Raw genomic sequence first — 27,787 nt, 5'->3', positions numbered from 1 at the left:
CCGGGGCAGAGATTTTATTTGGAAACAAAGTATGAAGCCCCCTTGGATGTGAGGGGCCGGAGGTGGAGAAGGGGAGGGAGCCTGCCCGGGCTCCTCCTCCAGACTCTGCCGCTGGCCACAAGGGCCCTCACCCGGCACCTGCCCCGGGCCCAGGAGCCTGGCCGTGCGGCCTCTCCCCACCAGGGCCCAGCAGATGCCTACTGGGTGCCAGGCGTGCTACAAATCTCCTTGGCTCCTCACCCCAGCTGGCAGGGGGGCTGTTCTGATCCCATTTTACAGAGGATAAAACTGAGGCAGGCAGCAGCCGTGACTCATCCAGGAGTGTCAGAGGCTGGATCTGGGCTTGGGGCTCCCCGATTCCAGGCCGGACCCCAAGAGTTGCCTCACGGTCGATGTCTGGGGGCCGCCAAGTGGTCCGTTCCTCCGCAGTGTTCCAAAGAGCCGGCCCCCCAAGAGTGAGATCCCAGGCCCTGAGGGTGAGATCCCGGGCCCCGAGGGTGAGATCATGGCCCCGAGGGGGAGATCCTGGCCCCCAGCAGACCTTCCTCATGGGTAGAATGGGAGCTGGGGGGGGTGGAGGCTAGCTGACAAAGGCGGCAATCGTCACGGCCTGCAGGAGGCCCTCCAGGCCGTAGAGGGCCAGCAGGGCCCCATTGAGGAGGATGTCGATCCGCAGCACAAAGGTGGCCCACAGCAGGAAGTACAGAGACAGGAAGGCGTTGGCCACGGTCAGCAGGAGGCTAGCGCCAAGCAGGGTCTCCTCCTCCGTCAGGTTGCCCTTCGTGCCTGTCAGGGCAGCCGGGCTCCGTGAGCATTGCCTGTCCTCGGCACGTCCCCGGCCCTGCCGCCCTGCCCCACCGTGGCCCACATGTGGCCGGGGGCTTCCGGACCACCTCTCCCCGACTCAAGGACGCAAAGGGCCTGGGTTTACCAAAGGTCCCACAGAAACCCAAAGATGGCTCCCGGTGGGGGCGGCGGATCAGCATTGGTCACGGAAAGTCCTGGCTCCCCCAGCACCCCAACTGGCCCTGGTGGATGAGGGACCCCTCCCCCGGCAGGGCAGGGGGTCCTGGTAGCTTATGGCATTACATGCCCCAGCCTCCCTCTCCCACTCCCCCCAGAGGAGAGCCTCCAACTCAGCAGGGTCTCTATCCCAGCAGGGTTTCCCCCTCCAGCAGGGCCTCCATCCCAGCAGGGTCTCCATCCTAGCAGGGCCCCCAACCCCCAGCAGGGCCTCCATCCCAGCAGGGCCCCTCCCAACAGCACCCCCCCCAGCAGGGCCTCCCCCCAGCAGGGTCTGTTCGGCCTCCAGCCCCCTAGAAGCCTCTCCCGCTGCTCTCCCTGCCAGGCCTGGGCACCTGCGTGGGGAAGATGGGGAGCAGGAAGAGGAAGGACTGAGGAGCGCCCCAAAGCTGGGGAGGAGCCCAGGAGGACTCGCCTTTCTGGTTAGGCCTTTGAACGAGCTAATTGAGGTTTAATAACAGAGCCCAGGGAAGTCCGGAGCCCGGCCCGGAGCCCACTCACCCAGGTAGAGCCGCAGGGCCTCCAGGCCGCCCATGCTGCACAGCAGGAGCACATCGGCGGCCCAGTACGCGGGCGGGTAAGTGAAGAGGCGCGCTGCAACGACAGAGGGCAGACGGGTCGGCGGCGGCGGGCAGCGGGAGGCTCACCACGTCACCGGGGTCCCCGGGGACTTTGTTTCTGGGAACGGCGTGTTCCTGGGTTTTGCTCTCTCAGCATCGGTCTGTGTGAATCTCTCGCGATCTCTCTGTAAGCTGCCTATACAGATCTGTGGTCCATAATCAGGACAATCACATCCACTCCAGCTGGGGCGGCCCTTCCCCGCCCGAGGGTCCCTTTCCCTCCTTTGTGATTTCCTGGGGACACAGGCCCAGGGATGGCCCCGAAGGTCAAAGGGTGTGCACAGTGTGACGGCCCTTCGGGCAGAGTCCCAAATGCTCCCAGACGGCCGGATGTATTCACAGCGCCACCAGCGATGTATCGGTGCCCCAGTTTTCCTGTTTCCCCTCCAATGTCTGTCACTATCCTTTTCTGACATCTTAGCCCACCTGAGCGTTGTTTTAATTTGCATTTCTCTAATCCACAGTGAGTTAAGCATTTTGTCCTAGAACACAGATGCTTTTGCCCTCCGAATACTGGTCGTAAGCTTTGACCGTTTATCAGTCGGGGAAACAACTTACTTTTGTAAAAGGTCACCAGCAATGAGACCAAGAAATAGACAGGATAATAGATTCCACTTAAGCGAAACTGCATCTGCAGCGGCACGGAGGAGAGCTGGGCAGTCGTTAAGGAGCCTGATCAGGGGCCATCACCCCGACCCGGGGGCCAATCCCCCCCAGGGGGGCCTCCACCCGCTGTGCTCAGCTCCTGAGAGGAGTGCGGGGCCCGAGCTGGCCGGCCCTGCTCTCCCCCCCCTCCCCCCCGGGGCTGCCAGGTTGGGACACAAGGGTCAGGCGAGCGCTCTGGCCACAGATGCCACTGCTGTGCACGTGGCCCCTGCCTCCCCCTGGGCGTGCTCTCTCCCCCGCCTACGCTAGCCCGGCTGCCCCTCTCGCCGTTGTCCGTGACTGGAAAAACCCCTTCATTGCCATTAATTTTTCAGAAAGCAGATGAGATGACATAAATATCTTTTTATTCATCCTTTCCCAGTAGCACAACCCCCCCAAGAACGCAGCTGAGCTTGCTAGAACTCCTCACTTCAGACCAGAGGGGAGCATTTCCCCCGTTTGCAGATGTGAGGGCCAGGGCCCACCCTCAGGCTGGTAGGGCTAAGGCTAACCACAGAGATAAGAGCCTTTCCTCTCCACTTAGAGATGGCCGAGAAGCCCATCTGATGGGACTCTACTGAGCTAACCCTCCCCGGGTCTAAGGCCTCTGAGCTTCCTGGGCAGATAAGGAAGCCAGAAGGACCATCCAAGCCCTCAGCTAAGCCGCACCCCGAGTTCTCAGAGATCCTGGGCCACATAGGGACCACTCCTGGCCAGTCAGAGCTAGAACAGGGAGCGAGCAGGAAGGATACGAGGATGGACGATCTTCCTGTAAGAAAAACACAGGCCAGTTAATTCAGGAGAGCGCACTCTGCCGGCCACTCCCCCGAGGGTCCCGAATGCTTTCCCAGGCCAGAGTCTGGGGATTAGCTCACTTAAACACCAGGAGCCCCACTATGCGGTTCCCTCGTCTTCTACTGAATCCTTAAGCAAAGAGAAAGGAATGCTGAAATCAAAACTATGCAAGGGGGATGCATGGGAACGTTCCCCTGAGTGGGAGCAAGGACTGCCTGCGGATGGGGCCCTCGAGTATGGGTACAACTCGTAGATCTGAGTGTGCACATCGGGGCTATGGGCCTGCCCCTTTTTAGTTTGGTTTCCTTTGAGAAAATACAAGGGGAAAGCCTGGGGTGTGAAAGAGAGGGGCTCATTCCTTTGAGCTCTGAACTCCAAGGTAAAAGCCCCTTTTCACACATGAGAAAATGAAGACTGAGTAGCGGGTCAACATCTTGCAGCAGACATGGGATGAGAGCCCAGACGGGGTCTTAGCCGATACAACACAAGGCCTCACTTTGACTCTACCACAGATCATTAGATCTCAACCAGATTCAAGGAATCTCTGGACAAGGACTTGGTCCAAATGATGAAATAGCCATTTCGATCCCCTTCCAATCCAGCCCAAAATTTGATGTTTATATTTCTATGAAAAGATTATTAATCCATAGACACTTTATGTCCTCAGTGCTCCACATGCATTAGGTACCTCATAAATACTTTTTTATTCATGCATCAGTTCATCAGTTGTGATGGTTGTCACATTTTGAGCAGTCAGTGAGAATCAATAAGCACCTACTATGTGCCAGGCCCTGTGCAAAGAACTTGGGATACAAAAGAAGTCAAAAGACTGCCCTCCAATAGTTCACAATCTAATGGGGCAGAAAACAAGCAAAAGTACCTAGAAGCTCTCAACAGGAAACAAAAAATAGGGAAGCTCCTGAAATAAGCAGGGCTAAAGAAAGCTTCCTGCAGGAGGAGGGGCCTTAGCCAGGGAGGTCAGAAGACAAAGAGAAAAAAGGAGAAGAACCAGAGAGAATGCTCAGAGCCGGGAGATGGAGGATCTTCTTGGTGGGACAGCCAGGTCAGTACGACAGGGGACCTACCAGGTCTAATTAAGTAGGGAGTAACTTTACAGAGTTCCCCTTTAGAGGAAACACTTTGGTGACTCACTGGAGAATGGTCTGAAAGAAGGAGAAAGACTTGAGCAGATGGACGTCTCAACAGCAACTGCAACAGGCTAGGCATTAGGTGGCGAGGGGTAGCAGGATCAGAGGCAAGAAGAGGGCACATTGGAGAGAGGTGGCAGAGATGAAATAGACCATACGTGCAACGGACCAGAAATGGTACAGAACTGAAATGGACCAGGGACGGTGCAGAGGTAAAAGGGACCAGAGGTGCAATGGACCAGAACTGAAATGGACCAGAGCTGCTGCAGAGGTGATATGGACCAGTGATGGTATGGAGGTGAAATGGATCAGAGATGGTGCAGAGGTGAAATGGACTAGAGGTACTGCAGAGGTGAAATGCACCAGAGACGCTGCAGAGGTAAAAGGGACCACAGTGTAATGGACTAGATGGTACAGAAGTGAAATGGACCAGAGGTGCAATGGACCAGAAATGGTACGGAGGTGAAATGGATCAGAGATGATGCAGAGGTGAAATCAACGGCCTTTGGTACCATATTAGAGATGGAAAGGATGAGAGAGCAAGAAGCCCACAGACAGGAAGAGTGGTGTTTGCTACAGCAACTGGGAAGGAGGAAGAGGGTAAGGATTGGGGGAAAGATGAATTTTGTTTTGGACATGCTGAGACAACTACTGGATATAGTTTGCAATGTTTGAAAGGAAGTTAGAGGTCAGCAGAGGTTAGGGTGGATATTTCTAATTTGGGAGCTAATGAGATCACTAGATAAATGATGATCTTAAGAGCTACAGTACCTATTATGTGCTTAACTCTTGACAAATGTTTACTCATTTGATCCTCAGAACAATTGTGGATTGTAGATATTATTCCCATTTTATAAAACAGAAAACTGAGGCAAGCAAAGCTTAAGTGATTTGCCCAATTTCAGATAGCTAGTAAATACCTGAGGCTGGATTTGAAACCAGGATTTTTCGAGTTCAGATTCCTGACACCAGGACCAATGCTCTATCCATCGTGCCACCTAGTAGCCAACAGGGTGGAAAAAGAAGAGCCCAGAGCCCAGGACAGAACCCTGGGGGACACCTATGCTTAGAGTTATGATGTGGAGGAGTAAAGGAGTCTCCAGTAAAGGAAACAGAGAAGGAGCAGTCAGAGAGGAAGGGGAGGGAAGGAAGGGAAGAGATGTCCTGAAAGCCCGAAGACTGAGAACACTGGACTTGGTAAGAGGACGATCCCAGGGTGTTGGTCTATGTGAAGGCGGTTGTCTGGCCCAGCCCTTCAGGGAACTGTCTCTGGGGCCGCTCCCGGAGGCTCTCGGGCTTCTTCACCCGTTCTCTCCCGGCTTTTTCCGTTGGCTAGTGCACATAGGGACTCCTTCCCAGTTAGACAGTAAGTTCTCACGGGGCAGCGGCGGTTGGCAATGTTTGTCACACAGTAGGTGCTTAATAAAGGTGGATCCCTTTCTCAGAGGAAAGCTTTGAAATGCACAAAATAAGACTCTACCAAGGGGTTGGGGAGCGGGGTGGGGGAATCAGGGCCCGCGCCTGCGCCACGAGAACAAAGGACAAAGACCCAGGTTCCGGCTCTCTAGGTACCCAGTTCTAACCCATTTTACAGATTAGGAAGCTGAGAGTCAAAGGAGCGTGCGACTTGCTCAAGGTCACAGGGAGGGGCCGGACTGGGATTCGAACCCAGAGGTTCAGGCCTTGGAGCCGCAACTGCCTGGGACGGGGCGCCGGGCAAGCGTCACGTCAGCGGCGGCACCCTCGGGGACTGACTGCGCAGGCGCCAGAGGCGCGGCTGTGCCTCAGTCGCGGGAAGCCGGAAGATTCCGAGGGAAGCTCGCGGCGTCACTTACTGCGCAGGCGCCAGAACCATGGCTTCGCTCTCACTCCGGGAAGCCCCAGAAGCCGCACTTACTGCGCAGGCGCCAAGCTGGGGAGGGGCGGCGCCCCCCCCCCCCCCCCCCCCCCCCCCCCCCCCCCCCCCCCCCCCCCCCCCCCCCCCGCAGACCGGCTTCCTCGGCCGCCCGCGGCCCCCCCGGACGCGGGATCTGGATCTAGGGCCCTGCTCCCTGCCCCCCTCTCCGGCCGGGGCTCCCCGCCCTCTGGCGCCCTCCGTCGCGGCCTCACCTCTGCGCCCGGCCGCCATCTTGGCCCCCGCCCCCCTCGGTCCGCCCCGATCCCGGCAGCCCGTGCGCCCTCCCCCGGCGCCCTCGGAGGCGCGCTGGCTCCGCCCCCAGTGGCGGCGGGCGCGGCCCCGCGGCCCCGCAGCCAATGGGGCGCTTCGGCGGCCGCTCGGCCATCTTCGGGCGCGCGGCCGTCGCCCTCGGACGGGCTCGGCTGGCGTCGGCAACTCTCGGTTGGTCCCGGGCGCGGGCGCGCGGGCGGCCTCTCGGTGCGTCCCGGGACCGCGGCAGCGCGGCGGGGGCGGCCATCTTCGTGGCGCCCTGCCTGTCCGTGAGGAGGAGCCTCGGCGGCGGCGGGGGCGGCTTCGGGAGCGCTCGGGCCCGCTCGGGTCCGCTCGGGCGGCCTCGGCTCCGTCCGCCGCCTCCGGCCGCCCTTTCGGGCCGCTTCGGGCGAGCTCGGCCCAAGGAAGGGGGGCGGGGAGACGGGAGGGGGAGGGAAGAGGGCAGGGGGAGGGGCTCGGCCCGCTCGGCCGGCTGTCTGTCAAGCCTGCGCCCCGCCCCGCCCCGCCCCCGCCTCTCCTGGCCACGCCCCCAGGCCCAATTGGGCCCCGGTGGGCCCCTTCTTGGCCTGGGTGACCCCTCCGGGGCTGACAGCTCCCCGGCGGGGCTCCCCTCTCCCTCCCCGCCCTCCCCCGGCCTTCGCCCTGCCCCAGCTGACCCCTGGGGCCAGGCTGGGGACCAGGCTCCTTGGGGCCAGGCAGGGCCAGCCCCGGCGTCCCCTGCGCTTGAGCTGGGCCTGGGGCCCGGCCCGCCCCGCTCGGGCGCCCCAGCCTGGGTCTCTGCGTCCCGGGCCCAGGGCCGCCCGGCCCGCCCCCCGAGGCTCTCATGGAGGACGCGGACCCGGCCGAGGCCGCGGCCATGGCCGCGGCCGTGGCGGCTGCGAGGGGCGCCGCCAGCTCGGAGGACGAGGCGCCGGACTTGGACTCGGACTCGGACTCGGAGACGGAGACGGACACGGACACGGACCCCGATCGGGAGGCCCGGCGGATGAGGGCCGTGGCCGTGATGGAGGCGTCCGAGCCCGTGCGGCACATGGACATGGGGGCCAGGGAGCAGGCGCTGCCCGAGCCCCCGGACCCCGAGGAGGAGGCCACCTTTGCAGGCAAGTGCTGGGCCCGGGCCGTCCCCGGCACATCCTGGCACCCCCGGCCCTCAGCTGAGGCTCCCACCAGGAGCTCGGGGCCCACGCGGTGCCGGTCGCCTGGCGTCCTCACGCGTCTCCCCCGAGGAAGGTTCAGGCCTCGTGCTGGAGCCGGACTGCGGACAGGGACCCCCGCAGGCTCCCCCGGCACGTCCGCTGGGCCCCGGTCTGCCTCAGATTGTCAGACTTCTGTGGGTCCCTCGTTTGCCCTGAGCGGGGTCAGCCCGGGCTCGGTGGTGCATGGTCCCAGTGGAGGCGGAACGTGTTTGTGCGTCGTACTGGCTTCAGGCGGGTCCTGGTGCTCGTCCCTCCGGGGCTTGCTTGGCGCCTTTCCAGGATGCCAAGGCGCCTGGCACTGCTTTCCCCAAGCCACATAGAGCGCCAGCCACGAACGCCGAATCCTGCTTTTAGGAGATGGATGTTGTCGTCTTCTCCAGGAGAAGCCTTGGGCGGCCGCCTCCCAGGAGTCACCCACCCCGTGGGCAGGAGGGGCGCAGCAGGCTTTCCTGAGTAGAAAGCAGGAGCAGATTTGTCACGCATGCCCTTCTTAAAGTGGGTTTCTGGATGAAGAAAAGAAACGGGTGTCCCCGAGACATCAGACAAGCCCCTTGAGCTCCCAGTGGGGCCGTGGTTTTTTCGGCCAGGTGTATTCAGGTTGGGTTTTGTGTGGGTGTTTTGTTGGACTTTGACTCTGAGCCACAGGGATGACTGGTTGCCGGTCTCGTCAGCCATGCTGACCTGCCGAGAAGGCCCAGGATGTGTTGCCTGCCTTTGTAGACTTAGCCAGCCTGTTCTAGGGTCTTTTCTCGGGGGCCCATGAGCAAGAGTCACTGAGGCATTTGTAGCCGGGAGAAGACGGGGACCCAGCTAGGGCCAGGGATCTCTGAAGCCACAGCTGCTTGGCGAGTAATGCCGTATTGAGTGGGGAGGGGACAGTGTGGTCCCATTCACTGTCCAGAGACCTCAGTCTCAGGGCCAGCTCGTTAGCCTGGCCCAGAGCAGTCCTTTGTCCCATGTCCTCAGCAGAGGAGTGAGGAGACCCGCTGATGTTCCGAGACTGACAGGGCTTTTTTACATCGCTTTAGTGGAGTGTTTTCTGGCTTCCACAGAGCATTCAGTGGAGTGTATCCTCTGTTTCAGAAGTGACCACAGTAACTGTGGCCAACGTGGAGTCTTCCGCAGACAACGTCTTCACCACCTCCGTGGCCAGCGCCGCGTCTCTCTCAGGGCACGTGCTGGTAAGCGACTTTGCTAAGATTGGCAAAAGCATGCACTGAACTCTGGGGGGGGGGCCATACTGAGGGCGGAACTTCCACTCGGCTTAATTTGAAGGAAGAGCCTTCTGTTGGAGGCCTGCCTAACCACCTTACCTTTGCCTTCAGGGAGTGTTGTCATTCTCAGGGGAAATACAAGAAGCCCTCCAAGGGCAGCCTGATCCCAAGGCTGTTGCCTATGGGAAGGAGTAGCAGTCATTGTCATGTGTCAGTGAGGTTTAGGACTCAAGTCATGGGTTTCAGCCTAGGCCAGAGCAGTTGTTTCAGACGCTATGGTCACACAGTGCTGTTCATTGCTGGGATGGTCGTGGAGGCCAAAGGCCCCTGGTGTGTAACCGGAGAGGGGTAAATATGAGGTGATTGATGAACCTGACCAGGGCCAGGCACCACGAGGAGGGTGGTGCCCAACCAGCGCTGAGCCTTGGGTCTGTCTGTGGGTGTGGGGGGGGCAGGGCTGATCAGGCTCCAAGTAGGCCTCTGCTTTATGCTCCCACCCCATGCTTCTGCACTCGGCAACATGGAATAGCACTGATTAGACAGCTATGGATGGGCCTGTGAGATGGCGGAAAAGGCCATCTTCTGAGGGGATGAGCATCATTCCCCTCTAGTAACAGAGCTTGAGGCAGAGCTCCGAGCCAATGGCACTTTGTCCAAAGGTCTGTGATCCCTTCTCCCGAAGTGCAGCGCAGATCTTCCTCACAATCTGAGATGCTTCCTTCTCCCAGGGGCCTGGCTTTCTAGGACCAGACGTGGCCAGTCAGTGCAGAATAATTCCATAAGCAAAAACTGTCAGCAGGGTCACAAGTTGGGTGAGGTAAGGAAGGTCTGCACCCAAGTGGCAGGCTCCCCTTCGACGAGGCACAGGGAAAGGGTACGAGTGATCAGTCACCAACCTAAGTGGCTTCTCTTGGACAAGCTGTCAGTCCAGAGGTACAGAACATATTTTGGAGAGCTGTGAAAGCGGTTGTAACCTCTGCCGCGCTGGGCTTGGTCACCGTCACAAGGCAAAACAGGAGGGGAGAGTCTTGAACTAACTTCTTGTGGTGACTTAGAATCTGCAGCTCCCAACTCTGGGGCCTTCTATCCGGAATTTGGATTGATTGATGCTGATTGGAAAGGAGTAGGGGTCTGAGAGAACTGTTTCTCTTACTTCTCTGCGTTAGAGGAATCGGCAGCTGTGCTGGCCAAGGACCAGCCCCACCCCCTCCTCACTGGGGTGTGACTGGGAACCTGCTCTGGACATCTCTGATTTTGAGAGATGGAGGAGTACAAGAGGTGGGAATGCTTTGGACCAATGAGATCACAGGATCAGACTGAAAAACCATTTCTCAGAAGACTTTTGAAAAAGAGAGTTTTTAGAACCTTTCTGAGAAAAAAAAGCAAAGAAAATCTCGTGATCAATTACATTTTTTATCGTTCAAGATTGTCTTCCAATCACATCACATGTCCATGCAGCTGACTTGTAGCATCTCGGGGGTCTCCGGGGGTCTCTCTCTCCGTGTCAGACACTGGGTGCCCCAACGAGCTGGACTCTGGTGCCTTGGCCAGGGGCAAGGCACTCTGGGAGGGCTGGGGCCTAGCAGTCCTTAAAAGGAACAGGTCCTAGTCCCTGATCTCTATTCACTTATTTTCTTTCTTTTTTTCCCCTTTTTTTGGAGAGACAATGAGGGTAAATGACTTGCTTGCCCTGAGTCACACAGTTAGGAACTTTTTCAGCGTCTGAGGCGGAATTTGAATTCCGGTCCTCCGTAGCGACTCCGGCACGCTAGCCACTGCATCACCTAACTGTCCCTGCATCTTGCGTTTGCTTGTTTTCAGATCAATGTGGAAGCTTTCATTTCTGCTTCTTTCTCTGTATTAAAGGTAGAGCAGCAATTGTAGAAGGCGCCTTTTCCCTTTTAGTGTTTCTCTTTATCTTGACTCGTTTGTTCTTGTTCGCCTCATTAGCCTGGGAGCTCTTTGGGGTGGGAACTGTGCCTGGCATCCAGAAGGCTCTTAATCACCACTTACTGCCTCACTGCCAGACGAGTTAATGATCCGGAGGATGAGACTATGATAGAGTTTGGGGTGGGGGGAGGCTTGGGGTGTAGGTGGGACCTTCCAAGTAGGAGATGATCTAGGAACTAAGCCTTGAGCTCCATATTACAGACCAGAGGGGAAGAGGGGAGCCAGTGCAGATGCATAAGGGGGAGCTGGCATGTTGTACCCAGAGAATAAGACACAAGCAACAGTTTGGCTGGAACACATAAGTGTGTCCTCGGCTTTCCGGGCCAAGCACGCGCGTGGTTTTTGTCCTAGGGGTAATGGGGAGCTCCTGAAGCTTCTTAATCTAGAGAGTCCAGACTATTTGGACAGCTTTGTAGAAAATGAATGGGAGAGGGTGGAGCTCATTTAGTAGAACGGATGTCCACCAAAGGAGGGAGAAAATGGATCTGCTCCTGAGACAGAAAAGCAAGGTTTGTGGCCCCGAATGCTGTTGTGGCTCCTAATCGCACTTCTGTGCTTGAGGAAACTTTTGGCCTCCCCGGGGGTCAGCAGCTTAGTTTCACAGGGAGACTTCGGGGCTCACTCCTGACTTTGTCTCTCCCTGCAGTCGGGAAGAGCAGCTCTTCAACTTGGGGATGGCCTGAGTACAGAGAAGGCCACACTGATCGTCGTCCACACGGATGGCAGCATCGTGGAGACTGCCGGCCTGAAGGCACCGCCTGCGCCTCTCACCCCAGGTAGGATGTGTTAGTGCCTGTGCCTCTCATACCCCGGTAGGATACGGTAATGGCCATGCTTCTTATCCCCCAGTAGGATACAATAATGCCCGTGCCTCTCACCCCCCAGTAGGATGCGTTAGTGCCTGTGCCTCCCATCCCCCTGGTAGGGGGCAGCAGCCCAGGTGGCCATTGGAGGCGCATTTTATCCACTTAGTTCTTTGCCAGTGGAGTTGTGGAGCTCTGTTAAGTGATCCTCCTGACTTCAGGGCTGCTGCTCTATCCATTGCACCACCTGGCTGCCCCCGAAACATTTATTAAGTACCTACTGCATACTGGGCACTGTGCTGAACAGAAACGAAAGCAGTGGCTTCTTGACACACATTTTGCTGAATGCAAGAAAGTTACTGGAAGTGATTTGAGGGCAGGGCAGGGTCAGCAGTCAGGCTGAAAAGCCAGAAAAGCCCCGGAAAAGGGCTGAGCCTTCCTCCACACAGAGGTGAGGACGGAGAGGATCACAGGCTGGAGAAGATCACAGGCCGGAGAGGTGGGAGGCACAGCGGGCGGGTCTGGCGCCGGGAGCCCCACGGCAGACGGAGAGAGTTGGGTCCGGCACCCTTGTCTCGGGCCCTTCCTCAGCTGTGGCCAAAGTGAAAGGGAGGACGGCTCCTGGATCGGCTCACTGTGGGCTGCTTCTCTGTCCCAAGGGCCTCAGGCTTCTCCGACTCCTCTAGCTCCCGGCCAGGAGAAAGGGGCCACGAAGTATAATTGGGACCCATCTGCCTATGACAGTGAGCTTCCCGTGCGCTGCCGGAACCTCAGCGGGACTCTGCACAAGAACCGCCTCGGCTCAGGTGGGTGGTTCCCCATTTCCCAGCAGCCTCTCCTCCTCTGCCCCGGCCCCTGCCTCAGGCCCCCTGCTGTATACCCACCTTCGCGCCCCCAGTCTGTTCTCACGCTGGGGCCCTTTGGGTCCCAGACCACGAATGCGTTGGCATCCCAGCGTCCCCCATTCCGCCCTCTTTACCTGGACTCTGCTCAGGGTTGGGCCTTCCCATTGGGACAGTCCCAGCTCCCTATAGTCGGAATACTGGGCTTCTTTTCACTCCAAACTGCCTCCTCTCCTGCCTCCCTATAGCCCCCTCACCCCTCTGTACCCCCTCCTCTCCTGGCCCCCTCTTCTCCCCTTGCTCCCCCCACCTCCTCCAGCCTCAGTGGGGCCCTTTGGTCCCTCCTTGGCAACCTCTCCCCAGAGTGCTCCTCGGCTGCTCCTCCACAGTTTCCTCCTGGTCCCTTCTGTGCTGGGCGCCCTGGGGCTGCGTTTCGGCACTCAGTGCACCCTCAGCACCCAGCCTGGTGCCATGCGCACAGTAGGCATTTCTGCGATCTGTGGATCGAGTCACATGCCAAGCCTCGGGCTGAGCACCGGAGGCTCCCGCACTGGTGGGGGAGACATCACAGGGAGAGGGTTTTGTGGCGAGCTCCCTGCCCGGCAGCTGGGCACCTCCCTGTTGTCGCTGCCTTTGTAGGGGCAGTCCCGGGGCCACGCGTTCGGGCGTTTCCCTGAGGCTCCAGCGCCCATAGAGGCCATTGCTGGGCCTGTCCCTCCAGAGGCCGCTTCCTGGGGATGGGGGCCAGGTCTCGGCTGCTTCCTGGGGATGACTCCTCCAGGGACCCGGGCGTTGGCGGACCACTGGGGGCGTCCAGGCTCCCGAGGCATCCTGGACCATCGGGGCTGGTGCGGGTGGTCTGGTGCCCACTCCTCCCCAGCCACCAAACTTGCCGGGCTCCTGCCCTTAGAAAAGCTCAGCACGAGGCTTAATAAATGCTTGCTAACGACATCAGGCCGTGAGCAGGGGTTGAGGAGGAAATGTTGGGAGATAGCTGGGCAGCTCTTGGCTCCTCCCGGCCTAGCGCCTGCTCTGAGACACGCAGATAATGAGATAGCGCGCCTCCCCAACCACCCCCCCCCCACTTTGGTTGGAGCTGCCGCTCGGGGCTGCCCTCTGTAGCCAGCTGAGAAGCCCCCTGCCCTCCGAGAGCCCCAGGCCTCCCAGAGGGAAGGCCCCTCCAGAGCCCCCCGGCTCCAGGCGGCCCTTTTGCCATCCCGCTGCGCCCTGCCCTCACCCTAACAGGTCACTGCTTAGGTCAGAGCCCGGTGTCTGGGCAGCTCTTTAAGGAAAAAGGGTGAACGGCGGCCGTCCTCGTCCCCGTGTTTCTCCTCCCTTCTCCCCTGAGGACAAGTGGTGGGTTTTAAAAGAAAATAAAGAGAGAGACAAGTCAGCAGAACAGATGACGCCTCAAAAGCGCCTGAGCCGCTCTCCCGAGCCCTGGTCTGGGATGGGGGCGGGGCTGTTGTCCGGGACTCTTCTCGGGCCAGGCTTTAGGTGATGGCGCCGCATGGGGTTTGGTGTCGGGGGCGGGGCTGCTGTTTCCTCGACTCCGCCCAGCTTCGCTCTATGGGCGTTGGCACAGACCCATCTTCTGCGTCACTTGTTCCAGCGCCGTTCGCGGACCGGTCCATGAGCATGTTTCGTTTCCGATTCTCAGTCATCACACAAAGAGCGTCGCGACGTGTCGGTGCCCACAGAGCCTTTTATCCGCTGCTTCCTTGGAGCCAGAAATGGGTCCCGGGAGAGCAGTGTTTTAGTCACATTCCAACTTGCCTCCTGGGCGGGTTGTCCCGCGCCTACGGCTCCACCGACGACATATGAGTGTATCTGTATGGGGGGGTCCGTGGGGGGGCTGCCCCCCCATAGCTCCACCGACAGTGTAGGAATGTGTCTGTCGTCCTCCCCCTCCCCCGGAGCTCCAGCCTTTCTCAGGTTCACCCCGGGGTGGAGGGAAAAATTCTGTGTGGGGTCTGGGACCTTTCTCGTGGACTTGTTGTTGCCTCGTGCAGCCCCCTCCCCGGGGCCAGAGCGTCCCCCCCTCCCTCCCACAGCTGGGCAGGGGCTGAAGGTCAGCTTGCCCCCGTAGGTGGGCGAGGTCGCTGCATCAAGCAGGGCGAGAACTGGTACAGCCCCACGGAGTTCGAGGCCATGGCGGGTAGAGCCAGCAGCAAGGACTGGAAGAGGAGCATCCGCTACGCCGGGAGGCCGCTGCAGTGCCTCATCCAGGTGACCCGCCACCGGGCCTCCCTGCCTCCTGCCAGGGGTCGGGGTGCATGACTGGGGGAGAGGCCGCGGGCGGGGGGACGGCCGGGGGCTGGAAGGGGTCACGGGGACGGCGACGTTCCTAGGCTCTGGAAGGAGTGTCCGGGCCTCCTTCTTCCATTCCAAACTGCCTTTTGCCCATGGGTGCTCCTGGGGCTTCCCATTGGGTCGGAGCTTCAGGAGGCCCCGAGATGGAGCATGGGCTCGAACCTTTGGTGGTTATTTCCCCGCTGCCTGCCTCAGTTTCCTTATCCGTAAAACAGAGATGTTGTGAGAGGAGCTTTTAGCATTCACTGGGCACAGGGGCGCTGGGGGCTGGGGCCCTCGTTCCTCCGCCGGGCCAGTGGGCCAAGAACCCAGCTCCCACTCAGACCAGATGAGACTTTCCCCAGTTGGAGGAGGGGGAGGGGGTTTCTGACCCCTGTGACCCCTTTTCTCCTTCGGGGAAACTCCAGGCACAGGGAACAGGTAGAGCAAAGGCGAGGAGGTGGGAGAACGTGGCGGCGTCAGGATAGGAGGCGGTTCTGGGGGCAAAGGGGGCGTCTCCTCAGGCAGAAGCCTTCCTCAGCTAGAACCCCAGAAGGGAGAGACAACGAGCCAAGGTCCTGCAGCCCCTCCGCAGTGGGCAGGGAGAAGGGGGGTCAGAGGGGTGGGGAAAAGTCAGAAGAGGGGGTGGGCTTTGGTCCCACCTCGGGGGGACACACTGAGTTTAAGGTGCCAGTGGGGCTTTGGGAGAGCATGGAGGGGGAGGAAGGCTGGGAAGAAGGGAGGGAGGGAGAGAGGAAAGAAGTAAGGAAGAAAGGGAAGGTGAGAGGAGGGGAAGGAAAGAGAAAGGAAAGGTGAGAGGAGAAGAAGAGGGAGAAAGGGAAGGAGGGAGAAAGGGATGGATGAAGGGAAGAAGCTGGGAAGAGGAAGATGAGGGGCCCAGGAAAGGAGGGGGTAGAGGGTACCCCAGTGATGGCAGAAGCAGCAAAAACACCAAAAAAAATCTCGGCAGAGATGGGTTTGGCTTCCAAGGGAGGGGCTGCGCAAGCCCCCCACTGCCCCCGGCCTCTCTCTGCTCAGATGATGGGGACCAAACGAAGGACCCCCTTCTCTTTGCCCCCCCCCCACCATCCCTTTGAGGGGATGTCTGAATTTCCTCTCCTGGTCTCCTTGAGGCTCTTCCCCAGTGAGGGTCTCCCCAGAGCCCCCTGCCCTGCACAGGAGGCTCATCCCAACCCCCTGGCCCCATCTCTGCCAGCCTCCAGCCCAGGGGCGGCTGCCGGGCTCCCCAAAGGGAAGCTCTTGGAGGGCAGGCTGGACGGCTTTCCCTTTGGGCGCCACTTTTAGAGAGCAGGGGGAGGGGCTGCCAGCAGGGGGAGAGTGGGCCCTCACACCGTTGTTGCCCTGCAGGACGGCATCCTCAACCCCCACGCCGCCTCCTGCACGTGCGCCGCCTGCTGCGACGACATGACCTTGGTGAGTCCCCGGCTGTGCCCGGGGCCGGCCTGCTTATCGGGGTGCCCTCCCCAGGGACAGAAGCCATTCCTCAGCCTAGCTGGCCACCCCCCCCGCCAGGATCTCCTTTACCAGAGGGGAGAGTGGTCTTTTGTCCCTCTGCCCCCAAAGGGGGACAATAGAGAAGCTGGCCCAGCACCCCTAGAACCCAGGGCAGGGTACCCGGTGACAGCCACAGTCCAAGCAATGGCCTTGGGGGCCTGGAGCAGCCACCGTGGGCTGTGACGGGGGAGGCCAATGATGGGGAGGAGGGCGGTCTTCCCAGGGTGCTGTGGAGCTGCGCCCTCGCCGAAATGTTGGGGCAGTGCCCTGGCAGCCAGCTGTGCTCACAGGGCTCGAGCCCTGGACGGCCCCTCAAACCACCCGCCTAACAGGCCTCCTGTGGACCACCCATGGTCCCTCCCGGGTCAGGCCTCCCTGGAGATTCTGGGCTTTCTCCCTTCCCCCTTTGGATTGAGAGCCCTGCCTTGGACCCTCTTCACAGGGGCCCTCACCTCTCTGAAGGGGGGTGACAAAACTTGCGGCCCACCCTGGCCCCCTTTGCCCTCTCCCAACCAGTCGTCTGAGGGCCCCTTTTCCTTCCCAGAGCGGCCCGGTCAGACTGTTTGTACCTTACAAAAGGCGGAAGAAGGAGAATGAGATGCCGACAACCCCCATGAAGAAGGATTCCTCCAAGAACATCCCCTTGCTTCCAGCCACAGCCACAACCACCTGTGAGTTCTCAGGGGGCTCTGTGGGGCCTCAGACATTTTTCAAGGTCCCAAGGAGCCACCAAAGGGGGAGCTGACCCTGTGACTGTGGGAGATCCCTAGGAGGCTCCTTCCCACAGCAGGTGCTGTGGCCGAGATTCCCCCTCTTCCCCTGTTCATCATCATACCAAAGTGTGATGGTTTGGGGATCCCCATTAATGATGGGAAACAGGGTGGGATGCTCTAAGACAAGCCTGGGTCTGAGCACCAAAGACGCTTCTGATCTTCCCAGTTACCGTGACTCCTTCTGGACAGCTCACTACCTCTGGCGCTCTGACCTTTGACCGGACATCGACTGTGGAGGCCACAGCCATCATCTCAGAAAGTCCGGCCCAGGGGGACGTCTTCACTGGAGCCACCGGTAAGCTGAGCACGGCATTGTCTTGAGGTCGTGTGTGTGTGTCCGTTGGGACATTTGTTTAGGAGGGTTCTATGTGCAAATCTGAATTGGGGGGGAGGGGGAAGGCGGGATGCAGAAGAATAACAAGCTGAAGGGCCAGCCTCTCCCCACATAGCCGGGAGAAACAAAAACTCACTCTAGTCCTCTTCTGTCCTCCTGTAGTCAGCAGCACTGGGGAGGGGTGGGGCTTGAGCCATACTTGAGGTGGGGGCTGAAGTCTGTGTCCCAATAAGTCCCTCCAAGGCAGTTCGGTTGGGGACTGGGAAGAGGACGTCACTTTAGAACTTTGAAGAGACCCTGGAATTCCTACAGGCCCAGGCGGGGAAGAAGTTCTTTCCGGCCTGCTGGAAATAGGTGATGAGATATGGAGGTAAGGGAGCAGGTCTGTGTGCCTGGAAAATTACAGATGCAGGAAAGGGACTCGGATCAGGTAGGAGGAGAGCTGGAGAAGTCCAGTGTCACAGAAGCCAAGAGAGAAGTGTCCAGGAAGCAGTCGCAGGTTGTAGTGAGGTGGAGTGGAATGAAAAATAAGAGAAAATCATTGGCTTTCATTAATAATTCATTTCAAGAATAATTTATATTTATAATGACTCTCAGTAGAAAAAAAGCACTCTACTAAACTCCTTTTTATGAGATAAATAGGACTACTGATATCCCAACCTGGAAGGGATAAACCAGAGAAAGAGATCTATAGATCAAATCATTAATGAACATTGATGGTGGAGTGGAGTGGAATGAAAAATGAGAGAAAATCATTGGCTTTCATTAATAATTCATTTCAAGAATAACTTATCTTGATAATGACTCTCAGTAGAAAAAAAAGCACTCTACTAAACTCCTTTTTATGAGATAAATAGGACTACTGATATCCCAACCTGGAAGGGATAAACCAGAGAAAGAGATCTATATTCCGATTTCATTAACGAACATTGATGGAACACTTTGAATTCAAATCTCATTCAAATGACTATATCCCCAAGATTATTCACTGTGTTAAATTCAACTTTATAGAATTTAAAATGGTCCAACATTCAAGAACAAGATAACATAATTCTTCATGTAAGCAACAGAAACTACATGAATCCATTTATAAATGAAGAAACAAATTTTGATAAATGACTAGTAGCAGCCATTTATATTAAAAATTCAAAAAGCCTTAGGCAAAGAAGGACTGTTATTTAATATTAATTTTAAGTAGCTCACCGAAACCAAGATGAGTGTTATTTGTATAGAGAAATAGTGGAGACTTTGTCGTAGGTAAAGAAGTAAAACAAATATTGTCTTTCCTCAACATTAGAATAATTGAGTCAGGTGTAGATTTGGAAGGATCTTAGAAATCTACTTTCTCTTCCTTATTTTATAGACAAAGAAGCAGAGAACTTGAAAGGTTAAGGGACTTCCTTGAGGTCATGTGGGTTGTAAATGGTAGAACCCAAATTCTTACTCAGGTCCCTTAATTCCAAGTTAAGCAATTTTTCTATTATAAATAAAATTAATAACAAGTTATTTAGAGGGCCTGAACCCTGAAAAGAGGTACTTGAATCTAGGTCAGCATATGCTTAGTATGGTGATGTAATGGTGCTCAGTGTGAGGTAGTGATGTAATCGTGCTGAGCTATTTAAGGGAGTCTCAGCCGCAGACGCAGAGAAGACTCGAGACTCCAGGTTCCAGACTCCGGACTCCATCTTTGACCAGCCTCCTGCCTCTTGACCAAAGACTTGGGCTGATCCCGAGGTCCTTCAGAGCTAGTCTGGACTTTACAAGTTATAGTTACATTTATGTTCTGCCAGGTACTACGTCAAGTGCTTTACAATTTACGATGATGCTGGGCAGTTATTATCCTTATTTTGCAAATGAGGAAACTGAGGAATACAGAGGTTAAATGTCTGCTCGGTGTCACACAACTAGCGGTTGTCTTAGGCTGGATTTGAACCCAGTCCTTCCCGATTCGAGGCTTGGTGCTCTATCCACTGCGCCCCCAGCTGTCCCTTAATCTGCCTCTCCTTCACCGTACCTTATTCACTGTACTTCTAGAAATGATTATTTATAGCAATGACAGGAAAGAGGAAAAGGAGGAGATGTGAGATGGTTGTTAGGCAACTCCAGAGAATCGATGAAGAAATTGATTCAGATGGCAAAAGGGGGCTTCCATAAGCTAGCACTGAAAAATCTACAATAATTAGCATTTCTGTGCAACATTAACAAAAACCAGGAAGCAATAGCGAAATTGTATTCAAAACAATTATAAAACGCATCATGGGGCATCAACCTCCCGGCTCATCCAACTTAAAACAACTGAAATGATGACACTTACACAGAGATAAAAGGAAGATCACGTAATCGGAGGGACAGCCTCTGTTCATGGGTGGGCTGAGCCAGGGTCACAGAATTTCAGAAATTAAGAGAAGAAAAGGGTCTCAGCAGCTTGAACCTAAGGATGGCCTCACTGCCCGAACCCACCGGTAGGTTTAAGGCCGAGGACACGTGGGCAGAGTCAGCCCAAGAGAAACCCTGGGCAGGTCTTGGGTGGAAGGGCCCGAGGGTCGCCCTGCTGGCCTCTCGGGCACCTTGTGTCCGCTGGTGAGGACAGCCCTGGAAAAGCGGGTCAGCCCGACCCGAAGCAGTGGGTCAGAAGAGAAGGGGGAGCGTGCGCTCAAATGGCCCAAGGAGAGAGGATGGAGGAAGATGGCACCGGGAACCTTGCTCCTCCGGGGAGGAGGGGGAGGAGGAAGCCCCAGGAAGGAGAGGACCAGATTTTGGCCCCCACCGATGTGCAGGGACTCACTGAGCAGCCATGGTGGTCAGGGCGCTCTTGGGCCTGTCCAGGACGGAAGGACAGCCCCGTGGGAGAGCAGCTGTTCTGGCGAGTGAGGTTTGGTCCCCACGCCCTTCCCCACAGCTCAGAGAGCTGCGGTCAGGAGCCCGGGTCTGTAGGTGGGGGCCTGGGGTGTGGAGACTGACCGCTCCTTTTGCCCGACAGTCCAGGAGAGCAGCGTGCAGCCATCGTGCAGGGCCGGCCACCCAGAGCCCCACTACCCCAGCTACCAGGACAACTGCCCCATCTCACCCTTCCCAGAAGCCGCTTTGCCGACGTCTCATCCCAAGATCGGTGAGTCCCCTGGGTTGGTTGGGGGTGGGTCTTTTCCAGGAAGGAAATGGTTTGGGTATTTTCTCTGTGGAAGAGAGAGCTGAGGAGGCGTCCCCCTTTCCTGTGGATTGTGGGACTTTTGGGTAGCGATGTGGAACTTTTTAGTCACCGAGAAGGTTCTGGGGGGGGTCCCAGTCAGTGCTGGGGCTGCTTGGGCGACCTCCCAGCCCCGGGGCCAGACCGGTTCTCAGGGACGGCCACCAGGGCGTGTAGTAGAGTATCTGTGAGAAGGGGGGCTTCCCTCCTCCTTCCCGGAGTTGCCGCCGCCCCAGGAGGACTAGCCCCGCTCCCCCACCCCAGACCTCCCAGGTGCTGGTTCCGATCCGCAGAGGGCCCAGCTGGGGCCCGGGGGCACACCCAGACCCACACATGAGCCTCAGTCTCCCTGGATGGTCCAGAGGTGGCCGCTGCCCATCTGCTCACTGTTTGTTGTCCCCAAGGGGGTTTGGTAGGTTGGGGAGGGGGGTGGGGGGGGGCTCCCAAGGCGGGTCTCCTTGGCTGTCGGGAAACCTGGGTCTTTTGCCTTGTAGAATATTGGGCTGTGGGCCCTCCCGGCGGGTCTTGCTCTTTGGGGCCGTGGCGCCTCTTCCTGGGTGGGGGAGGGCAGTGTCGGGCCCTTCCCGGAGCTCCTTCCTCCGAGGCGCCTTCTTTCTCTCCCTCTTTGCCCAGTGGGCCCGAATGTCTGGGTCGTCCCCATGTCCTGCAACCCGGCGTCTGGGCGTTTGAGGAATCAGTTTTCTGGCCTTGGGGGCGTCAGGGACCTCTGTGACCTGGGGCCAGTCCAGTTATTTCTTGGTCTGAGTCTCCTGGTTTTCTCCACCTTTCGGTTTTTACTCTTTCTTGCCGCCTCATGGAGTCACTAACTCCCTGTCTGGTCTGTCCGAGGTTTCAGGGAGGCCATGACATAAGAAAGGCTGAACACGGTCTCTTCTCGACTCCAGTTCTTCCGATTCTCAGTTTCTGTCTCTCTCTCTCCGTCTCTCCCTCTGCCTGTCTCTGTCTATCCATCTCTGTCTCTGTCTCTGTCTCTCTCTCTTTCCCTCTCCCTCTTCCTCTAGTTTCTGGTTTCATTTCTTCTCTGCCCTCCTGGAGCCTTGTTCCTTTCTCAGTTTCAGTTCCTGTGTGGGGGGTGGGGTGGGGGTGGGGGTGGGGGGAAGACCTGCTGCGCTTTGGAGTGGGCAGTGCCCTGGGTCTGCTGAGTTCTCCCTCCCTCCTGGTCGGACCCGGGATGGTTCTGAACTCCAGCCCTCAGGGCTCCGGGGTCCCCAGCCCCCTGCACCCCCTGCTGTCTGGCGGAGCTGTGGGCGTTGCCTCCCGTTGCCCAAGGCCTCTGACTCGGGCCCTGGGGTAGGCATCACTCACTGTGCTTCTCACTGTCGTCTTGTCCCCATTTGGGCCGGGGCCGGGGCCGGGGCAGCCTCGTCCGTCTCCTGCTTCGTCCGGCCCACAGCCCTGCCCTCTGAGGCCTTGCCCGGCCCAGCTCCCGGCCACCTCCATGACGATCCCTCGTGGGTGTTGACGGTGGGACTTTGGGTTCCCCTCTGCCTTTATCCCCCACGGAGTTAATTATCCGGGCTTGTGGATGGGACTTCCACGGCCCCCACAAGCTTTGTTCCCTCGGCCATGGTGGCCCCGGCTCCCTCCTCTGCTCCCCCAGTGACGTCCTTCTTGTCTCTCAGAGGGAGACGCCCATGTGGCCGTGGGGGATGTTCTGGGGTTTCCCCCAAGTATGAGGACTCTTGGGCTCTTAGGCGGCCCGGGCTAGGCCCAGGGCGACGCGGCCAAGGGTCTGCCAGAGGGAGCCTCCCCGCTCTGTCCCCGATCCCGTGTCTGAGGCTCCCCCACGCCCGCCTCCAGCTCAGGCGGCTCCGACCGAATCTCCCCCATTCCCCCATTTTCAGTGCTGACCTCGCTTCCTGCCCTGGCCGTGCCGCCCGCGACCCCCACCAAGGCCATCTCGCCCGCCGTGATCCACGGGCTGGAGATGACGGAGCATCGCAGCTGGCTCTGCCTGGAGGAGATGGTCAACTCCCTGCTGAGCACGGCCCAGCAGCTCAAGACCCTGTTCGAACAGGCCAAGCAGGCCAGCTCCTACCGGGAGGCCGCCGCTGCCCAGGCCCGAGGGCAGGCCGAGGCCGAGAGGAAGGAGGTAAGGGCCTGAGGGGTCCCTGAGAGGGGCAGCCCCTGCCGAGTGCTGGGGGGGGGAAGTCTGAGGGGTCCCCGAGAGGGGCAGCTCCTGCCGAGTGCTGGGGGGGGCCGAGGGCCTGAGGGGTCCCCGAGAGGGGGCAGCCCCCTGCTTTGTAGGTGGGGCCTCTGGTGCCGAGTGCTGGAATTACGGCTGGGCTGAGTGTTAAACTGCTGTCTTTTATTCCTTGTCGGCGGGGGCCACATTGGAAGGACACACTCTAGCCCAGCAAGGTTTTTAGGTGGCCAGGAAGCCTTTTCCGGGTCCTCGTTGCCCCGACCCTCTGTAACCTTTGACCCTGTGGCTCACTCACCACCTTGTCCCTTGTGGGCTGTCCCTCCCCTCTCCCCGACCGCTCCTTGGCCGGCTCCTTCCCTAGACCGGGGCCTCTGAGCCCTGGACCCTCCTCTCTCACCCCCTTCCCTTGGGGCCCCCTTAGCTCCCCTGGAGGTGGTGACCGTCCGTCTGGTTTCTGCCCCAATCTCCCTGGCGACCCCTGCTCCCCCATCACCTCATCTCCCCTCCTTTCCACCCTCCTTGTCACTATGGGGGATCCCCCCGTTCCCAGGCTCCCAGGACTGGCTCTTCCCCCTCTCCCACCCCCTGATCTCCTGGGTCACAAGGCCTCCTCTCCCCACCCCCACCCTGGGGCAGACCCTTAGCACCCCATGCCCCCAGTGCCTGCCCCTTCTTCCTTCCTCCTTTTATTAGCATATTCCCCTCTTCCACCTCCCAGTTCTGGGAGCCCTTGGGATACGCCCCCTGAGGGGCCTCGCGCCTCCCCCCCACCTGCTGACCTCCCTGGCTTTCCCTGACCTCTCTGGGGGCCCTGGGGGTCTTTCCCCGTGCGTTGTCTCCCATCTGTCCTCTCATTGCTCGCTTTGTCTGGGGGGTTGGCAGGTTGGTCCCCTCTTACCTCTTTTAGTCCCCCCAGCTCCTAGTACTGGGCCTAGCACACAGTGGGTACTCAACAAACAAGTTGATTGGTTGCACCTACTCTGTGCCAGATGCTGCAGTGCTCCCGGAGTGCTGGTGCTCCTCCTAGCCCCAGAATTGAGGCTCGGAGCTTTCGGTCGTTACCGCCCTCCCCAGCCGGCCCTGGCGGAAGCCCTTGTGCCAGTTGTCTGCCCGCTGTCCCTGCCTCTGGGCTGAGCGCTCCCGCCGCTGCCTCCTGCGCCCGCCGCTGGCCCCCACGGCTCCGTCAGGCTCTGGCCCCGGCTTCTGGAGTCTGGCCTTCATTTAGGGTTGTCAGGGGCGTTCAGCTGGTGGGCATTTGGCCAGCCGCGGTCCGGGGCACAGAAAGGACCCCTCTGGCCCAGCGCGCGTCTGCCGGGAGCTCGCCTCCGACCTGCGGGCGCCCCCCAGGGAACGGCCGTCCGGCCTGCCCGAGACCACGTGCTGGGAAGCCCAAGAGCCGGGGGCTGGGGCCGTTGCAGGGTCAGACTCAGGCCAGAGGTTGTGGCAGTTCCCGACTGGCGAGCGATGGGGCACTGGGCCCCGCGACCTGGGCCGTCGTCCTACGGACTAGCTCATCGACGGGCTACAAGTGGGCATTTCTTCAGAATTTCTTCAGGGATGCTCGGCCTAGCAGCAGTGAGTGCTCCCGTTTCTCTGGGGCTTGGTGGGGAGGACCTCGGGAGGTTGGTGCTCCCATGCTCCCCACGGTACAGGTGAGGAAATCGAAATTCATAAAGGCCCAGTCTCTTGCCTAGTAAGACTGAGGCAGGATTTGAGCTCGGGCCAGCGGCCCAAAGCCTAGCATTCCCCCCTTTGCTTTCACCTCTCCGCACATCGCAGAGCAGCGTAAACCCTTGGTTGGATAAAGCTTCTTTGAGTCCTCAGACATCTGCTGAGGCTCAGAAATTTTCACACCTGCCGACCCAGAGTGGGGGGGAGGGGGTGTAGTGGGAGGGGGTGAGGAGGTTTGGCCGTGGGGAGTGGGAACAGTCTGTTCAACTCCCTAGTTACGACTTAATCTGGATAGAAGTGTGGATTGTGAAAATTAAATCATCAGAGCTGACTGAAGCATCTCAGTGGGCAAGTGCAGTAGAGCAGCCCCAGAATGTTTTTTAGCTCTTGTTTCTCCCGCCCCACTCTGTTTCTCCTTCCTTTTCTTCTCTGTGTCTCCTCTCTCTCTTTCACTCAGCTCTCAGTCTCTGTCTCACTTTCTGTCTCTCTTTCTTTCTGACCCTTCTCTCTCTCTCTCTCTCTCTCTCTCTCTCTCCCTGTCTCCCTCCCTCCTTCTCTCTCTATCTTCCGCTCCATCTCTCTGTTTTCCTTTGTCTTTCTGGGTGTTTCTATCTCTTTTTCTGTCTCTCCTCCTCTTCTCTCTCCCCGTCCCCTCTCTCTCCCCCTCCCTTCTTCTCCCCCGCCATTTATTTTACATCCATTACAAAAAGTCATTCAAAGACATCTTCCCTGAATGAAGCCGTTTAGGAAGAGGAAGTTGGGAGGAACTTGGTGAACTTGCCCAGGCGGGAAGCCTTGTGGGCCAGAAGCCTTGTGGGCCGGAAGCCTTGTGGGCCGGCCAGGATTCAGGCCCTTGGTTTCCACCCAGGAGTCAGTGATTTTTGCTTACCAGGCGATTTCGCCCACGGCGTTGATGAGGAGATGGGATAGCATGACCTCAGTGTCTCTCATTTCAGTGTCCTGAGGAAGTGGAATCAGTAGCATGTGGAGCACAGTGAGTCAAGGGGCTCCTCCCTTTGGTTACACAAGGTCATCCCTCCACATTCTTACTTAGCCACTCGTGGCAGTTCCTTTGTGTGGCAGAGGCATTTCCCTTGAATCATGGGTTATTGACGTAATGATTGTTCAGACAGTCATATCTGGAATCAAAGAAAGAACAGTATCAAGAGTCTCGTGAGGTTTTCTCTCAGATAGCGAAATTCACTAATCCCAGTTTAGGCTAGGTGATTATTAGTTCTCTCAGGTTGCTACAGCAGATTTCATTTATCCTTCATTAGGATAATCATATTCCTCTAGTAAGAGTAATCACATTTGGAGTTTCACATATACACTGAATTCATGGTAGTTGATTCAAAATCCTATTGGTGGCTATTAATTCCTATTAATTCCTAAGATAAAATAAAATCTTTGCTGTTAAGTTCAGAGTTGTAATTTCGATACATGTTATTGATTAACAACAATTTCATAATTTTCCTCAGTGATAGTCAGATAATCTCAGATGAAACTCATTTTTCTACAAGCAAATTGTTAAGTGTGTCCACTTGGGCGGGGAATGGTCCTAGTTTCACAAACTTCCTTCCTGTAGAATTTTATAAGGTGCTGTCAGCAGAGCTGATAAGATCTTAGGACTTTGCCCTAGTAGAAAATCTTAGGAAGCCTTCCAGGTAAGGGCGATGTAAGAGAGAACTTTGAACTTCACGACTTTTTCCCCCCAGCAATAAGTTCTTATCATTATATAATTTAGGGCAAAATATGTTGCATTAAACATTTTCGTTTTCGAACATCTTGATCGCATTCTTAGTTCATAATCTAATAGCATCCAGACAAGAGAAGCGGCTTTTCTGATAGCATTTCTGACAGAATGGTTTCTCAGATTTCACAATATAAGAAACACTTTAGAAACGCAGTAATAACATACACAATGTCGTATCGAAAACATGAAATAAAAGTTACCATCAGATGACTGGATCTCAGGGAATTGCATTTCAAATGATCTTCCATACAGAATCATTCAAGTAATTGATCACTTTTGGCATTCAAGACCCATAGAGAGTACTTAGGTTTATAGTTCTTTAGACAGTCTTGCCATTTGTCAGGAACTTTGCTAAGCATTCTTATGTCATGTGATCCTCACAACCATCCTGGGAAGTGAACTTTGGTGAATTGACTTGCTTAAGGTCACACAGCCAATAGATTTTGCATTTGAATTGAGGTTTTACTGAGCCGTGTGTCTTGCATTAAGTTTTGATTTGCCACAGTTTTCCTAATAGGAGACTGCATCTCACTGTAAATGAGACCACGTTATGATTTAGATTCAGGACAAGATTTTGAGCCACCAAATCAGATGTGGATTTGTCATCACTACTGGTAACATTCAGAATCGAAATTTCCCCAGCAGCCATTAGCCGCCAGCACCTCCAATTTTAGAGCCCACTGCTTTCGGTTAGCTCCCTTTCAAAGATCATATCAGCACTTTCACTGGTCCATAAACTTTTTGGTTCCTTTCAAATGACCCAATCAGTTTGCTCTGTATTCTTAACCCCTCCAGGAAATTTGGGAGGACAGATAAAGGGTGATTCTTACCTTTCCCAAACAGATGCTGTTCTTTTCCGTTTTAATCCCGAGAAACCCCATGGGTTGGGGAAGAGGCTTCATGAGAGAGTCCCACATTCTCATCCCTTTCCTTTGGTGCCCTTAAGACTCTAAAGACTGAGAATTTCATATTGAAAATTTAGTTTCCATTTGGTAAAAGTTATTACTTGATAGAATACAGACTGTCAGAAATTGCCAACAGGCATTTATTTGTCTCAAAAGTTTCGCTGTCAGTGCAAACAGACTCCAACTGTCTTGAGCTCTCAACCCATTCTCCTCTCCTCCCTACTTGCTTAAACTTTCTCCCTTCTTTTTCAACTGCTCCCCTCTATAGGGCTTTGATTTTGAACACTCGGAGTCTCCCCTTCTCTTACCGTCACTGTTCTCTCCATTCTCTTTTCCAATCATCTAACATTCTACCAAGTCTCCTGGACAGATTTCCTGATATGCCGCCCATGGACTGCTACATTTTGACTTTTGAATTCAGAGAAATTGTGGTCTTATTTCAGTCTTAGTGACTAAACAATGAAGTTCTGTGGGTTATTTCAAACTAGTTTTGTCTCCGCTTGACACCAACTTTAGCTAAGAACAATGCATCTGCCATGCTCCAGGAAGGGGCCAGGGCTTGTCTGGGATTCATCTGAGTCTTAGCTGCAAAATCTCCCCAAATCCACTGAGATGTTTTAGTAGCGGCTGCAACTTGGAGATCATGATTCCGTCACAGTCCCGTAAATTTCTGCAAACCAGGATAAAGATATCCTTCCTTTTCTCATCTGGCTTTATCTCTGTGGTCTCCAAGCTGGCCAGGGTTGGGAGGGGAGCAGAGAGAAAGAACGAACCTGGACGGTTTCCCTCC

The 27,787-nt window shown here is 56.8% G+C and overlaps 2 protein-coding genes across 3 annotated transcripts in view; one reads left to right on the top strand and one right to left on the bottom strand.

The window, feature by feature from the left end:
* Window positions 1–6,736, bottom strand: TMEM80 (transmembrane protein 80). 2 transcript variants are annotated; one of them, XM_031942583.1, is made up of 6 exons: window positions 6,341–6,380; window positions 5,152–5,328; window positions 3,041–3,057; window positions 2,202–2,295; window positions 1,525–1,617; window positions 1–786 (listed from the first exon to the last, which is right to left on the bottom strand). In XM_031942583.1, exons 4-6 carry the CDS (start codon window positions 2,272–2,274, stop codon window positions 581–583), a joined length of 372 nt encoding a protein of 123 aa, XP_031798443.1. In that variant the 5' UTR covers window positions 2,275–2,295; window positions 3,041–3,057; window positions 5,152–5,328; window positions 6,341–6,380; the 3' UTR covers window positions 1–580. The 2 variants fall into 2 exon arrangements, with proteins under 2 accessions (XP_031798443.1, XP_031798444.1); XM_031942584.1 differs by lacking the exon at window positions 5,152–5,328 and having other exon boundaries at window positions 6,341–6,736.
* A 72-nt stretch (window positions 6,737–6,808) lies between these two features.
* The window catches only part of DEAF1 (DEAF1 transcription factor), a 33,303-nt gene continuing 12,324 nt past the window's right edge, over window positions 6,809–27,787 (top strand). Inside the window, exons 1-10 of the mRNA XM_031942532.1 lie at window positions 6,809–7,498; window positions 8,678–8,775; window positions 11,405–11,534; window positions 12,221–12,367; window positions 14,493–14,632; window positions 16,064–16,129; window positions 16,755–16,881; window positions 17,150–17,278; window positions 20,298–20,426; window positions 22,367–22,614. Of these exons, the coding sequence (XP_031798392.1) occupies window positions 7,222–7,498; window positions 8,678–8,775; window positions 11,405–11,534; window positions 12,221–12,367; window positions 14,493–14,632; window positions 16,064–16,129; window positions 16,755–16,881; window positions 17,150–17,278; window positions 20,298–20,426; window positions 22,367–22,614 (1,491 nt within the window). The 5' untranslated portion in view covers window positions 6,809–7,221. The remainder of the gene's footprint in view (window positions 7,499–8,677; window positions 8,776–11,404; window positions 11,535–12,220; window positions 12,368–14,492; window positions 14,633–16,063; window positions 16,130–16,754; window positions 16,882–17,149; window positions 17,279–20,297; window positions 20,427–22,366; window positions 22,615–27,787) is intronic.

The sequence above is a fragment of the Sarcophilus harrisii genome, chromosome 6 (assembly GCF_902635505.1).
Source record: "Sarcophilus harrisii chromosome 6, mSarHar1.11, whole genome shotgun sequence".
Lineage (NCBI taxonomy): Eukaryota > Metazoa > Chordata > Mammalia > Dasyuromorphia > Dasyuridae > Sarcophilus > Sarcophilus harrisii.
The sequence above is the reverse complement of the archived record's forward strand: the minus strand, read 5'-3'. Positions and strand labels throughout refer to the sequence as shown.